The 15,071-nt window shown below is 57.5% G+C and overlaps 1 protein-coding gene across 13 annotated transcripts in view; it reads right to left on the reverse strand.

Moving 5' to 3' along the window:
• NCOR2 (nuclear receptor corepressor 2) overlaps positions 1 to 15,071 on the reverse strand; it is a 253,677-nt gene that overhangs the window by 67,902 nt on the left and 170,704 nt on the right. For all 13 annotated transcript variants that reach the window (XM_055710891.1, XM_055710843.1, XM_055710884.1 and 10 more), the window contains 2 exons: positions 12,664 to 12,718; positions 10,379 to 10,477 (listed from right to left, as the gene is read on the reverse strand). In XM_055710891.1, coding sequence (XP_055566866.1) covers positions 10,379 to 10,477; positions 12,664 to 12,718 — 154 coding nt within the window. The remainder of the gene's footprint in view (positions 1 to 10,378; positions 10,478 to 12,663; positions 12,719 to 15,071) is intronic.

A 15,071-nucleotide genomic window follows, 5' to 3' on the forward strand; every position in this document is an offset into this window, starting at 1 on the left:
TGCCCCGGGAGGGGAGGGGGAGGAGGAGGGAGCCCCCCCCGTCCCCGCCCCCCGGCGCCCCAAAGCCCGGCTCCGGGGGCGCTGGGGCAAAGCCCACTCGGGGGGCGCTGAGGTCCCCCCCCCGCTGCCGGGCAGGTGGCGGCCGCGCTGAGCACGGCCCGGCTCAGCACACGTCCCGCCGCAGCCGGGCCCGGCGCGGGCAGGTGCGGCTCCTCCCACTCCGTTCACTTCCTCCGCCGCACACTGCCTGCCCCGGGGGGCAGCTCCCACCCCCCCACCCCCACCCCCCGCCAGCCGCCCCCCGCCCCGCAGCCCCCCGCACTCACCTCCCCGCGCCCCGCAGCCCGCGGGCGGCCCCTGCTCCGCGCCCCGCCGGCCCGGCGCGCTGCGCCTCCCGCTCTCGGGCTCTGAAGGTTTCCTGACGATTTGCATAGTTAAGCCGTAAACTAACCACAACATTCCTCTTATGATTTTGCAATCTGCTGGAATAACGTGGTCGCTCGAAGTCGAGTCGATGAATCATCATCTATAAACCACAGCTCTCGTCACCGGGGCTCTCAGTGCTGGCTGCAGCCAGCGTGATTAATCCGCCAGGATGCCAAATTAACCTACAGCGCAGGGTTATTTATTTTCCAAACTTGCAAACTGCCAGAAAACGACCACTCCTGCCATCCCCTCCGCGGCAAGATGTGCCGGAGGCTGTGCCACCGGTCCCTCGCTGTCCGCAGGGCATCCCCCCGATAGCCACAGGACCGTGCACGTTGCCACTGAGGCACCCACGTCCTCCCCCTGTGCCCCCTCCTCACTCCCTGCACCCTCCAAACACACACCACACCACCACCGTATCGGGCACGGCTCCGTTCCCCAGCCCTGCTCCTGCCAGGGACAGGCACAGCCACCATTTCCCAGCAATTCTCCCCGTGACGTTTAGCTGAGCTCAGCCCCAGCAGTCCTGTTCCTGCCACAGGGCCACCAGCTCCCGCCACCCCTGGCCACGCTGCTTGCTGGTGGGCACGGCAGTGGGGACCCACAGCAATGGCACTGTGCCAGCCCATCGCCAGGAGACATCCCTCTCTCTCACACCAGGTTTCCAGGCCAGATTGGCTGCACGGGGGATGCCATTTGGCTGCCAGCAGGTGCGTCACCTCTACTGCCATCATCACGGGTGCCCTGGGCCCTTACGGAAGACAAACACACCACAGAGACCACCAGCTCCTGTTTGCTCCTTACATCAGGAAGGAGCAAACCACGAGCCCCTGCCCCTTCGTGCAGAGGGAGCCACTCGTGCCCGGCCAAGCTGCGAGGCAACCGCTTTGCTGCCGCTCAAGCCCATCCTGAGGTACCGCAGGCAGCCAGCTCCGGGGTTTTTGCTCGAAGGCGGCTTTGCAAACTCACTGCGGCAGCGCAGTGACTCCTGCCAACCCTCTCCCCACCACGTCACACCAAAGGCTGCCTCGACGGAGCTGCGCCCTGCCGGCATGAGCCCTGTCCCCTCCGGCAGCCGGGAGCGCCCCCTCGGCTGTGCCGCCTCTCCTGCGTGCAGGGCGCCAGCTCTTCGCTTCCCCCGTGGGTGACTTCAGATCAATGGCATTTATGATGTTCTCCAGGGGCACTCAGCTGCAGAGCAGGCTCAGGCCGAGGTCACTGCACGCAATCAGGGAGTTGCAAATTAAAACCAGCTCGAGATAAGCTAAAGACAAAAGACCTAAGCTATGCTGGCCAGGAACGCCTGGGCTTCGCTTTGCTGCTTCTCCAGGAGCCCCAGCACGCCTGCCATGGCCCTGTGTGCACGGCTGCCTGCTGGCATTGCCCAAGCATGCTGCGGGGGCCGGGACCGGCACCACGGGGCAGTTGGCACTGCGCTTTTTGCAGCACCACCAGCCGGGCTCAGCACCTGGCTCCCACGCTGCTCCCCAGCCTTGTGGGATGCTGCACAGAGCATCTGCCAGGAGCAGGGTGGCACCATGCAGCTGTGGCTTGGGAACATCCTGGCCCCTCTCCACCACCCACATCCATCCTTCCACCTGCTTTCAAACTCTCCCTCTGGCCGGTCACACCAGCGACAGCCAGGGCAGGGACTCAGCTTCCAAGTGCCCGCAGCACCAGCCTCCTCTTTAGCTACCCCACTGCCCACGGTCTCCCACAGAGCATCCTTCCCCGCTCGCCAAGGCTGCAGCAGCGGTAGAGGCACCCACTGCTGAGCCCTGATGCAAAGCAGCCACCACAGATGCTGCTCCACGCATCTCCCTCCCCATACCTCGGAGGCAGGCTGGATACAGAGCGTGGGGAGGATGGCTTAAAATTACACATCTGTATCACAGAACTGACTTCCCAGGGCCTGGAGCCTCCGATCCAGTGGTCTGGAACGCCTCAGCCCTTGCTGCCACCCACCGCCACGCAGCCTGGCTTCTCACGACCGCGCATGGCACCCTCTGCTCATGGGAGAAACCACAAAGCAAAACAAGCCGCTGCCAAAACAACAAGGAGAGGAAGAGGAATGTCTGCCGGCGACTTAGCTTTGATTGCTCGCATCCCGGGGCTGGGCTTGATGCTGTTGGCTGCAGAAGCAAGTCGAAAAATCAAAGGGCTGGGCTCAGATTTGATAACAATGATAGGGAGCATGGGGCTTGCTTGGTTCAGCTCCGACCACGATGGCCCGGAGCTGTGCTGCTCCTCCACCGGGAAACAACAAACTCTGCAAGACAGCAATCATGACATGGCAGAGACTGACAGCACCAGGGCCATGCCCAGCATCCCAGGAGGCACAGAACAGGCCCCATGCACACTCGCCAGCTCTCCGGCACCACAGGCCACAAAACACAGCCAGTGCCGGCAGCAAAGTGCTGGCAGCCAACAGCTGGGCTGCTCTGCCGTGCCACAGGAAAGCCCCGTGCCACCTCCCAGGCTGCTGGTCCAGGGGACAAGCAGCATGTGGGGGACAAGGAGAGGGGCTGGCTGCGGGACCGCAGGTGCCAGATGCTGCAGCACCACTCGCCAGGCCACAGCACAGCCATGGCCAGTGCACCCACCGCAGCGTGGGCACATCTCGGGAGCCTGCTGGGCACAGGGCTCTTCCTGGCAGTGGCCCCTGTGCAGCTCAGCCCAGCCCAGCTGGCGCTGGTGCCTTCCCACCACTCACTCCATCTCAGCAAAGCACAGAAGTGGTTTTTACAGGACCCTGCTTGCTCGGATCCCTGCTTAAATCACTGAGGGCTTTTCCATAAGAGGAAATGTTTCTTTTCTGGGTTGCTGCTGAGTTTTTAAAAAAGTGATTTGATTGCTCGTGAAGGGAAAATGACCCGAGGGGAAGAGAGCGTAACATTTGGAAGCGGTGGAGATGAGTCCCCACTCTGTCCCAGGCAGGGAACATGTGTTTTCTCTTCCTTGTGGTTTGCTTTACCCCACTCCCCCCTGCTCACAGCCCCCTGGCCACATGCCGACGCCCCCAAGCCCTGCCAACAAAGGAAGGTGTCGGGTCGGCAGCTCATGGGATGCAGAGCAGCATCCGTGCACACCACAGATGCGCTGAGGGCAAAGCAAGCCCTGTATCTTCGCAGAAACAGCTTTCTCCAGGATTTGCAGCTGTACTTGCGTTAGTTGCTTTTTAAAAGCAACTTAGCAACGATGTGACCTATTTCCTGTCTATTCCCAGTCAAACCTGGATCACAACAGATAACTCATCCTAAAATCCAACTGCTTCTACCACTTCCCGTCCTGCTGCAAAGCTGCTGCAGGTCCCCCAGTTGGGACCTGGATCCCAAACCCCCATCCTGAGCAGTACTCACGTGGGTACAGGTGCGGTGGAGCACTCGCCAGGAGGACACATCAACCTGCTGCTGGAGAAACACGAGCCTGAACTCTGGGACCAAGCGGATGGGGGGGTTCCACGTCACTTTTAAGTGACTGTTTTATTATGGCTAACCACAGACGCGGTCAAGCTGCACGGAAGAGCCTGGCTGTGGTGGCCCAAGGGTCCGTCACCAAGTGGTCCATCAGCAGCCCATGCCAGCACTACCCTGGAGGGAAGGAGCTGCACATCCCTGCCTGTCGGTGGCCGTCCCGCTCCAAGCCCGCAGCTCTCCCTGCTGTCCCTTGTGCTGCCAGCAGCCTGTGAGGCCGTGCTGGGACCCAGGGACCGAGCAGCCATCCTCCTGCAGCACTGCATCCTTCGATTCTTTTCCCAAATATGGCCACATCGTTCCCGTTTAATCACCCCCAAAACTGCAACTGGGATTTCAGGAATGCAAGTTTCCATTGTGTTTGCCCAACTGCCCTGCCTGGAAGGGTGGCAGGGCTGCGGGAAAGCCGCAACACCCTCGATATGGGGGAACGGGCATGATGCACCTTACCGGGACAGCCTGGGGGAGCCTCCTAGCCTGAAAGAGCAGGCACTAATGGAGGGTTGCAGGACTGATAGCTGGAACGCCACAGGCTCTCACACCTAACCCACCTCCTCTGCGCCGGCACCCCAATGCTCAACCTCACCTGTGACAGCACAGCACCGGCCACTGGGTGACAGCCCCTTACCAGCCCCGTCCACATATTTGGTACTGGGCAATCAAAGCATCCCGGTGAGGGCAGGAGATGTTCCCATTTCAAGGCATGGAGACGAATGCAGGGCCTGGTAGAGAGCATGCAGCAAAGTACGGGACAGGCTGCAGACCCCCAGCCTTCACCCGTGATGTCCCCAGCACTGCTGTCAGGCTGCCCTGTGAACTGGGAAGGGCCCAAGCTACGCTGAGCTGTAGGAAAAGCATGAGAGATGGGTGTTTTCCCAGAAACAACCACTTTCCCTGATAGGAACTGGTTTCTTTGCAGGTTGTATTCCATCAGCTGCTGAGCAGGACCTGCTGCCTCCAAACACCCTCCATGCTCACGGGAAGCCTGCTGCTTTCCATGAAGATGGTTTTGGACCACTTTGGAGGATTCTGGGGGTTAGCTGCTTTTGTCTGGATTGTTTTTGGCTACAAGGAGATAGATTTAGAGTGAGAGCCTGTACCGAACTGCACATACATGAGCACCCAAGGGATAAACGCTCTGCAAGTCTTTTCTCCCCATGAGGCTGCACTCAAGCAGGACCAGGACCATGGGGTCTGGCCAAGTTTGACAACTTCTATGGGTCTTGTGGCCTCAGCCTGGCCGGGCAGGTTACTCCAGCCACCAGCAGTGCTGTCACACTGCAGACCTGGCCAGAAAATGAGCCAAGTTCCATCATTTTGTGTCCCAGCTGTCCCGGCCCAGCCCATATGCGACGGCAGGATGGGGCAGAGCTGAGGGACAGGACAGCGAGCAGGGCTCGCACCAACATCCCATCAGCAGACGATGAGCCCATGCCCCAGCACCGACATCCCAGGCATCATTCAGCCAGGCAAACTGCTCCCTTACGGACTGCCCCTGCCTGCTCCGCAGATAATTTCAGTCCTCTTTAAAATACAGTGCTCCAGTCAGCACAGGCTTAAATGCTTACAGAATAATTTATTGGTATTTGTGGCAGCCAAGTTCACTGCCCACATCCAGGGCTGTTTCCGTATGATGTGCTGCATTATTAAACCAGGATATGACAAGTATCTCCGCACATCTGAAAGAGAAATTGTCAAATCCTTTGTCGCTAACAAGAAGCCACTCCCCAGATTGATGAAAATTGAATGCTTCCCAGAAAGAAGTATCATTCATCTTGTTAGCCCCTGTGGTTAGCGGAGCGGGGGCACAGGCGCAGTTTGCCATGGAAGAAGCAGTTTGCTGAGCTCCAGACCCGATTCTGGCAGCGGGGGGAGAGGTGACAGCACGGCGAGGCTGCGGGGTGGCCGGGACGGGCTGCAAGGAGCTGTGGGGCCGGGGGCAGGCAGCGGCTGTCCGGCAGCCCAAGCCCCCACAGCCCCCGCCGACTGCAATGGTGCTTCTGTGAGAAAAGTCACGGGCTTGTTTATAAAAATCCAGGCTGGGGCTGTTTATCCGTGCCGGCGAGGGGAATGGTTTGTGTTTGGGGAGGGCGGGACAGCTGGCGGGACGAATAATTCGATTTGGGTTTTGGCAGGGGGCAAGGGAAGAGGGTGGGCCTGGGAAAGGCTGTCGGCCCTGGCAGGGGATCGCACCGGCTGCCTGGCCAGGTCACGCCGCAGCCCCCGCCCTGCCTCCACAGCCCTGGCACCGCTCTCCAGAGGAGGAAGGGGGGGTCCAGGCAGCTCCGATCCCCCCAGGTGCCACCAAGCGAGTCCTCACAAGCATCAGCACCACCCCACGGGGCCTTTGCGCTGGGGAATACTCGAGTGCTGTCTGACAGCAGCGCCGAGGGGGACCGGCATGACGGCACGTCCTGTGGGCTGCGTCCATCCACCGCGGCGTATGACTTCATCCACCTCTGAGTCATCCCCACGGCGGGCAGGCGGCTCCTCTGGCTGCCCATCGCCACGGCCAGCGAGAGCATCGAGAGCATCGGCAGCTTTGCCTGCTGGGATGGCCACCCGCCTTCCCATCCCTGCACCGCGTGGGAGCCCCACGGCTTCTCCCCAGGAATCTACCGGCACCACCGCAGGAATTGTAACTGGCATACCGTGGCCGCTCCACTGCCATGTGGGTAACACTACTCCAAAATCAAAGCAAACCTATTCTGGAATAAAAACCCCGCACTCCACACAGAATAATTATGTTGAAATAGCATCACTTCTCTTCCAGCACCGCTTCAGCCCAACACTTGCGCTACCACAGCCTGGCTGAACAGCTTGCACATGGCGCTAATTGCCTAGCTTCATTTTTGGTGCTCCCTGCTACAGAACTAGGGATGTTCACAGAGAGATGCTCTTTGAAATACCCTGAAGAGCAACTGCAACAGCCCCCCCAGCGACACATCCGTGCAAGGGCCTTTCATTACAAGCTCATGCAAATTAATGCTTATTACTGTACACTGAATATTGGATCAGATTGTTTTACCACGACACAAACTTTTTTTTTAATTTTTTCTCCAGCGAGAAATGACACACTTGAAAGTTATTCCTCTTCCCATTGATTCCCCCCTCCCCCTTGCAGGGTTAAATGGCATTTTCCAAACCTGAACACAGAGGATTATTTTAGCAAGGACCTTCATCTCAGGAGCCTCAGTATTATGCATAATGATCCATCAGATGCGTACGCCTTTCATTCATCAGCACTGATGAAGGCGGTGTGCCGGGACCGTGCGCCCTGCCTTGGAGCAGGCGGCTGCTTGATTTTCTGACCAACTGGAAGCAGAATCATGTGGAGTCCCCAGTCTTGGCAGGAGATTTTTAGCAATAAGTAGCAGCTTTATGAGGAATATCCTTTGCCAGGGGACCATCAGCCAGGGAGCAGTGGGATTCTTATTTTTTAATGGACTTTTAATAAGTAGGCCACAATGATAATCTTGACACCAGAGCAGCTTTATTTCTACGTGTAATTATCTCCACTTTACTCTCAAGCTCCCTGCAGCCTCCAAGAGCAAATAAGACCACCAACCCCTCCGTGAGAAAAAGAGCGAGAAAACAGCATAGGGCCACTTGAAATGCTGTTTGTATCAGACCTCATTCGCTCCTCTCATCCGACACAAAAGGCGACCTCTCCTCTCCATCAATTAAATCTCACTTTTGGCTTTTTAACTGCTTGAACCCTTACCAGCAGGAAAATCCGTGCTCAGAGCATGGGCAGTGCTGGGAACGCGGCGCCACGTCTCCCAGTGTGTGCGCAGCCCCGTCTCTCCCCTGCATGACGCCCGTCCCTGCACTGTCCCACCATGTCTCCCACCCTTCACCCCATCACCACCACTGGTGGCTGAGACTGGGTAAGTGAGGCAGAGCCCCCAGCACAGGGGCAGCCCAGCACCGCCCGTCCCCAGCCACAGCTCCGACTCTTTGCGAGGGCACATGGGCAACAGGTTGAGGGACCTGCACGGGGTTAAAAACAACCCAGGACCCCCTGAGAACAAGCAGAGCGGCAGAGCGCCACGGCTGAGCCTCCCAGACCAGTTCCTCCCAAAGGAGCACACCTGCATGCAGAGGCAGAATTTGAGCAGCTTCCGAAAAGAGACTCACCAAGCAAAAATCCCAGCCAGTACCGGACCTGTCCCGTGCTTGTCTGTGCAGCCTGTGCTGACCCAGCCTGGCCCGTGGAAGCGGTCCCATCGGCACCATGCTCAGGGGAGACCCCGGCTCCGTGAAGGGGTGCAAGGGAGATGCTTCACCTCTCCCGCCAGCTTCTGGCAGGATTTTAACGACGCGTTCCTCCCTTCATTACCTTAAAATGCCACCCTAAACCAACTCTCTCCCCAGCACTGCCTCCCTCCGCAGCAGCACATCCTTCCCAAGCCTGCACACCAGTTCTTCCAGCGCTCCTCTGCACGCAGCCTCACAGGACATGGATGCAAGCGACATACAGAAATACTGGAGGTATACCCCAGCACAAAGCGTGCGTCTCAAGACCCCCTGAGACCTCTGGGGGAGAGCTCTTTCAGGCTGGATCATATGCAGCAACTCTTGTTCTGCACCTCTCTCCTACCGCTATTTGTGCAGCCACCCCTTGGCTCTTGAAGCTTGTCTGAACATCCCACCTTCCACCTGAGCATCCAACAGTAATGGGAAATATCCACTGCTTCCCCTTCCCCCCAGACTCCCGGATCTGGCTCTTCTTTCAAAATCCATGTTCTGGTCGACATCTGCCCCAGTGGAGATGCAATCCGTGCCCTTCCGTGTCTGGCAGCCTCCCTCTTAATGATTTATAAATATTACCAGCTCCTACTTGCAAAAACAGTCCTGCCTTTTACTCTGGTCAGCGCAGCAAGTCCCTGCTTCCAAAGGCTGGAACTGAACAAGGCTCCAAACAGCAGCACACAACCTCCACTGCCCAAGCTGGACCAGACTCATAAGCAAAGGAAAACGTGGTGGGAAATTCTGCAGCTAGCAATGCTTTGGAGACTTTTAAAAACCAAACCACAAATAGTACCTGCTGGGTGCAGGATGGGCAGGTCTGTGGCTGCTGGGGCAGGAAGGTAGGTGCCAAGCGTTAGATTGCCTCTCTCCCTCCACACTTGCTCAACTTAACATTGAAACCAGAATGAGCCGTGCTAAATGTCTCCACCGCTAACAAGAAACAAATGTGGCCTCATGTTCTAGTTGCTGTGATCTAACAAAACAGACCATGGTAAACACTATAAAAATGTACTGGAGGGAACCACCCTGTGTTTGCTGGGAGAGGGACTGGATAATCTAATAGGGCTTTATCCATCTCTAATGTCTCTGAAAAAAAAGAAGGGAAAATTGGGCCCCATCCATGACATTCGTCATGTGCTAGCTATTCTGATGTCTTAATGCTGCAGAAATCAAATTGGAGCGAGGCTACCTATCTGTCTCTCCATCAGGATCCAGACCCGAGCGCTGCTTTTTATGGCCATGCAGCGTGAGGAGCTGCTGATGTCAGCGGTGCCACGGGCCAGGCCAGTTTTTCCATCCCTATCCCCACGTTATCTGGAGAGATACTCCCTTTGCGGTCACCTCACTCTCCTCATGACATGGATAATTGTTCACTTTGTGGACCTGGGGATCCACCAGCAGGACCTTTGGTACCTGCCCACAAGTTTAGTGCTTATCTGGGTACCCAGGTATCACGGTATCAGCAGCACCACCACCATGGCCACGTCCAGATTTGCATCTTGGCCACGGTAACGGCGAGGGTTGATTCAGTCACCTACCTCAGCCACCCCACGGTGCCCTAGGTACCTGCCTGGCCCTTAACCAAAGGCTTAAGGGTCTCCTCTAGCTTCAGTGCCAAATCTGCCAGCTCCGGCGGGGACCCCAGACACCCTGCAGCACTTCAGACAGGTTTATATGCCTCTTCTCAGGTGGTCACCAGAAGTCGCTCCCACCCAAGCCGGTCTCCTCCCGTGCCTGCGCCCGCAGGAACAGCCTTGGACAGGCTCTGCAAGGCAGGAGCACCCTCACCCAGCTTCCCAGGAGAGGGAAGAGAGAAACAGGCCCCACTCAGCTCTTGCACCGAGCCACAGGCTGCATGGGCAACCCTGCGCTACTCCTGACGGGCGGACCAGGTTTTCTGGACTCACTCCATCCCCTTTGTTGAGCATCTTAGGTTTGTTGTTTGATTTTTTTAAAGCTACCGTGACCTTGGCACAGGGGCGGACAAATATCAGCTGCCAGAAAACAGCATGTTCTGAAAAGCTACACAGCGCAAAACCACAGCCCCATCACAGTCTGCAAGCAAGATCTCCATCTGAGGAGGGTGGGGGTGGGGAGGGGGAAGAAGCATTTGGGGTGCTCAGGGAAAGTGCTGCCGGGAAGCTGCGAGCGCAAAGCACTGCAAGCACTACAGCTCCTTGCTCAGCCCGAGGGACGACACTTCCAGGTGCGCCTCCAGCTCTTACCTGGCTCTTCCCACGCCGCCGGTAATTCCTTCTTACAAGGTTCTTGTAATTCTCATTCTTCTTGGTCAGGTAGTAGTACAGGACACAGTCTGCCACTGTCTGCAACGACACAGGCAAGTCAGGGAATGGGAGGTGCCAGTCCCTTGCACCGCTGACGCACAGGCTCCCAGGAGCCGTTCAGGCCCTGCCACCACCAGGTCTCCTGCTGCTTCTGAAGATCCACAGCCCAAACTGGCTTCCCCGCACCTCCCTCCCAAAGCCTGGAAGTGGATCTGGAAGAGGGGGACAATGCGTATTGTCCCAGTCAAAAGGCTCAGCTCCTCCAAGGGACAAATCTGGGCCAGCCCGCAGGTGCGTCGATGGAGATGGGGGTGCAGAGAAGAGAGCACCCCACGCTGGCAGCAAAGCAGGGGAAGGGCTGACCCCAGATGACTGTGGCAACTAAAGGCAGAGGAAGGAGAGCCGCCTGCCACCCTCTGTTGCGGTGACGCAAGGCACAACCTGCCACACGGCTGTCGGCTAGTTTTATTTCCAGCTGTTAAGCTTGCTGGCTTGAGTGCACGTGACTTTCTCGTGGACAGGGATCCCAGTGCTCAGGAGCTGCCATCCCAGCTCCAACTCCAGCAGTCAGCTCCACAAGCACCATCCCAGATCAGACACGGTAGGAAAACAGGGAGCCGTGGCTGGGACACAGTCTGCTCCTGAACAGCACAGAGCGTGCCACGCTGGGAAAAGTCCTTGGCTGAACTGGGTGGCCACCTGAAAACTGGTCTGGGGCTACACCTTCACATACAGGACAGGTGGTTGCATGAACAGACATAATCCCACAGACCCATCATGCCTGAGAGCGCCCAGGAGCGGGGTGCCGCTGCATGCTCACAGCGGTGCAGCACGGGGGCTGGGCTCTCCCTACATCCCTGTGTGCAGAGTGGAACCATTTGCAAAAACAGATTGCAACTTTAAAGTGTTAATTGGATCTCTTTCTAATCTAGCCCTGATTACACACACTCACGCGAACACAAAAACTTACAGTCATCTGTTCCAAGGGCTAAGATCACTATTTTTTTATAATGCAATTTAAAAATCTATTAATTCATTACATTGAGCCATACTTTGCATCTCTCTCCAACAGGATAATGGATGTGTTCTGTATCATAATTACAGCCTGATTTACAAATGAGTACAAATAAAATTAGAAGACATTTTACAGCTTGGAACACAGACTGGATTGTGAGCATCATCCAAGTCGCACCGCTTTCGGCTTTAACAAGTGGGAAAGGCTGCAAAGAGCCTGGTATCTTACGACAACAGCAGCAGCATGAGGTTGCCGCTGGCCTTTGCTTGCTGGCTGCTTTGGACAGGGAAGTCAAGGTCCTGGAAGTTACAGCCCCAACCCGAGTGATGCAGAATCCCAGAATAATTTAGGCTGCTGCAGGCTGCCCCCCTGAAAACAGAATGGTTCCCCCAGAGCGAGTGGATGCTGTGTGGATGAAACACAGCACGAGACAGGCAGAGGATGCAACTAACTGCAGGGACCAGAGAAGCAGCAGCTCTCACATGTTTTCTGCTCAAGAGAGCCTGTGGACCATTGCTGCCTTTCCAGGTTGGGTCTGTCCAGGATCTGCCCGGGTGGCCTGTCCCACAGAAGGTACCTGGCCTTGCTCAGAATGGGACTAGAGGCTCACTCTTCCTTCAGATCTCTGTTCCAAACCTTTCTTCCATCAGCCCAAATAACACCAAAAAGGCAAAGTCCAGGAAGCACAACAGAGGCTTGGGAAAGGTCAGGCCCTCCTGCAAGCAAACTATTCCCAAACACTGAGGGGAGCTGTGTGCGTTTACATGACACGAACCTGAACTGCTGGATGAACTGGGACTCGGGCCACCCTCAGGATCGCCCTCCTTGAGCAAAGAAGGGACCCCTCTGCTTTGTGCTGGGCAGCCGGGCACCCACCCACCCCCCGTGCGACAGCCTGGCTGGTGCAGAATGCCTGTGGGAGCGCGGGAGATGCTGGGAAGCAGCTCCCCCAGGCAGACCATGGGGTGGGCTGCAACGCCTCTGCGCCAGGCTGGATGCGTTTGCACATCCTGCGGCTCTGCGCTCCCTGGCTCTCCGCAGCTGACTCAGTCCCTGTCTCTGCAGGGAGCCGGGAGGCGTCTGGACCATCCCTAGGGCTCTGAACCACCCCCCCGCCTGCAGGTGCCCAGCATCCCCTGGCTGCTTCAGCACCGAAGGGAGATGAAACGAGAGGGTGCGAGGCAGGTTAACGCCAGGCAGCGAGGCTTACCTTCCTGTCCAGAAATGAGGCGATCAGGCCGAAGTTCTTCGGATGCTGCATGAACCTGTGGGAGCAAGAGGGAGAGGGTTAGTATGGGTGCCAGCTCTGACCTCCCTCACCGCTGGGCTGCCGTGCCCCACATGCCTGGAGCAGCGAGGCCCAGCTCCTCAAGGGACTCAGGGGGTTGAGAAAATATTTGTCTGCTGCTCAGCTTCCCAGAAAGACAGGAACTTCAAATTTAGCCCAGTGGGGCCGGGCTAGTTGGGAGCTTCAACGCACAGATGTTCATCATGGGGTGGGACAGGGCAGAGGGGCTGGCAGTGCCTGACAGCTGCCTGTCACCCTGCTTGATGCCATGGCCACCCCATGCATCAGCAGGACAGGCACAGAGGCCAGCCGCGTGCCTGGCCAAGGCCACAGGATTTGACAAGGGAAGGGTGAGGAATCGCCGTCGATGGCCGTGCAGAAGCACCCTGTAGCACGGCGGGGGCTGACTCTGCCGCTGAGCAGGACCCCAAGCCCAGCTGCGCTGTCGGAAGCAGCTGCAAAGGATGGGAAGGGAAACCCAAACCCCAGGAGGAAGCACAGAGCTGCCAGGTCACCGAGTTGCTCAAGAGATCCCCAGCGGCACAGTGGCTCTGAGGAACGCCGTCTCCTGCCCAGCAAGCGGAGGAGCTGTCAGCAGGCTCGCCCACTGCTCCAGCAGCCCGGGAGGGTGCATCGCTCACCGAGGGGGAGCTGTGCCCAGGCAGAGAGATGCCTCCTTCAACGCATCCCTTCGCCAAGCTCGTGGGAAACATCGAAGGCCAGCAAGCCCTTGGCAGGAGGTGCTCCTGCTGGCAGGAGGATAGTTAACTGGGGTCTCACCAAAGCGTAGGGAGCCCGGCGAGCGATGGCTTTGTGCCAGGGCTGAGACACAGCGCTGGCCCCAGCGGAGAGGCTGCCACCAGCACGGGCACTGCCCCGGTGAGCCACGGCCAGGCCAGCCCCGCCCCATGCGGCACGTGCAGCTCTGCCAGCTCCCAGGAGCTGACGGATCTTTGCCCTGGGGAAACCGACCGGAGGCAAAAGGTGGGTGAGCTGTGGTGTGGGTGTAATGCAGGCGGGAGACGCTGAGCAGCGTGGTGCCTCCGGTCCTGCTGGCGATTCCCCTGGTGCTGCTGGCTGAGCTCTCTCCTCCTGTGCTGCTCAGCCCCACTGCCAAACTCAGGGTCAGGGCGCTGAGGGTCTGACCGGCTCCAGCCACGGCAGCAGAACGTGGTGCTGTCACCCACACACTGGTGCCTTTTGTGATACAGGACTGCCACCTGGTTTGGGTAGCACTGCAAGAACCCTGTCACTGTAACCAGTTACCAGAGCGAGGGGACCTCATCTAGCCAGCATGAGGCTTTTGTGGGTGACAGTCTGCGTTGGAGGGGACATGGGAGCACGGACAGCAAAGGCAGCACAATTCTCGGGCGCTTATTGGGGGTCCCTAGTCTCTACCCCAGGGGCAGCTGCAACCTTTCCACCATCAAGCATCTTGAAGGGTAAAACTTACCCGCCAGATACAACACAGACACCAAGGGAGATTCCCCCAAGATACGTGAATAAATAAGAAAAAAAGAAACCAGAAATGCTACGGGAACAACAACAACAACAACAAAAAAAAATAAAAAAAAAAAAAAGGAAAAAAGGAAAAGCAAAGCAGCTGGGCTGCTCAGCCAGGCTGGGATCAGGGCAGAGCTGGAGCTGTCTCGTCATGCTGTACGCAGCACAAACCAAGGGGTGACCAAGCAACAGGGGTTTCAAGGCCACGTTATCAATGATGCTAATGCAGGGTCAGGGGCAATGCACACACAATCCAGTGTTTTCCACGGGCCAGGCCATGCTCCCATGAGGAGGGATGGATGCTGCGTTCTCACATTGCCCAGCATGACAGGACCTCGATGCCCAAGTGGGATAAAGGCGTACCACAGCCATTCCTCCTCCTTCACCAGCAAAACACAGCCCCCCTGGGAGCAGGCTAGCGATAGGCTCTCAATGGAGAGACCCGAAACCCTGCCCAGAAGCAAATCAAGTCAGCCTCTTCCTCATGGTTATGTTTTGATAGCTAAAATAGTTCAGACCTGCAGCCTGCCGGCCTTGCAGTGCCTGGCTGTTTCCTCCTGCCATCAGGGCTGAACACAAGGTTGCATCAGGTTTGCATGGTCTCAGCAAGAGGCCAGTTCTGGGTCACAATCATAGATGACGCAACTCTGGTTCACCTGAAAAACCCAGGCCAGAAGCTGCAGCATGCCAGGCAGCTCAGCTACCTGCACATCGGGACCCTGGCAAGAGCTGGGGCAGGACTCCCTTGGTCCTCCTCACAGCTCCTAAGTACCAACCTCTTAAAATGAGCTTTGTGAGAGCCCTGAAATCCTGCTGTATTTATGCCC

This window comes from Falco cherrug, chromosome 1 (genome assembly GCF_023634085.1).
Source record: "Falco cherrug isolate bFalChe1 chromosome 1, bFalChe1.pri, whole genome shotgun sequence".
NCBI classification, from domain to species: domain Eukaryota; kingdom Metazoa; phylum Chordata; class Aves; order Falconiformes; family Falconidae; genus Falco; species Falco cherrug.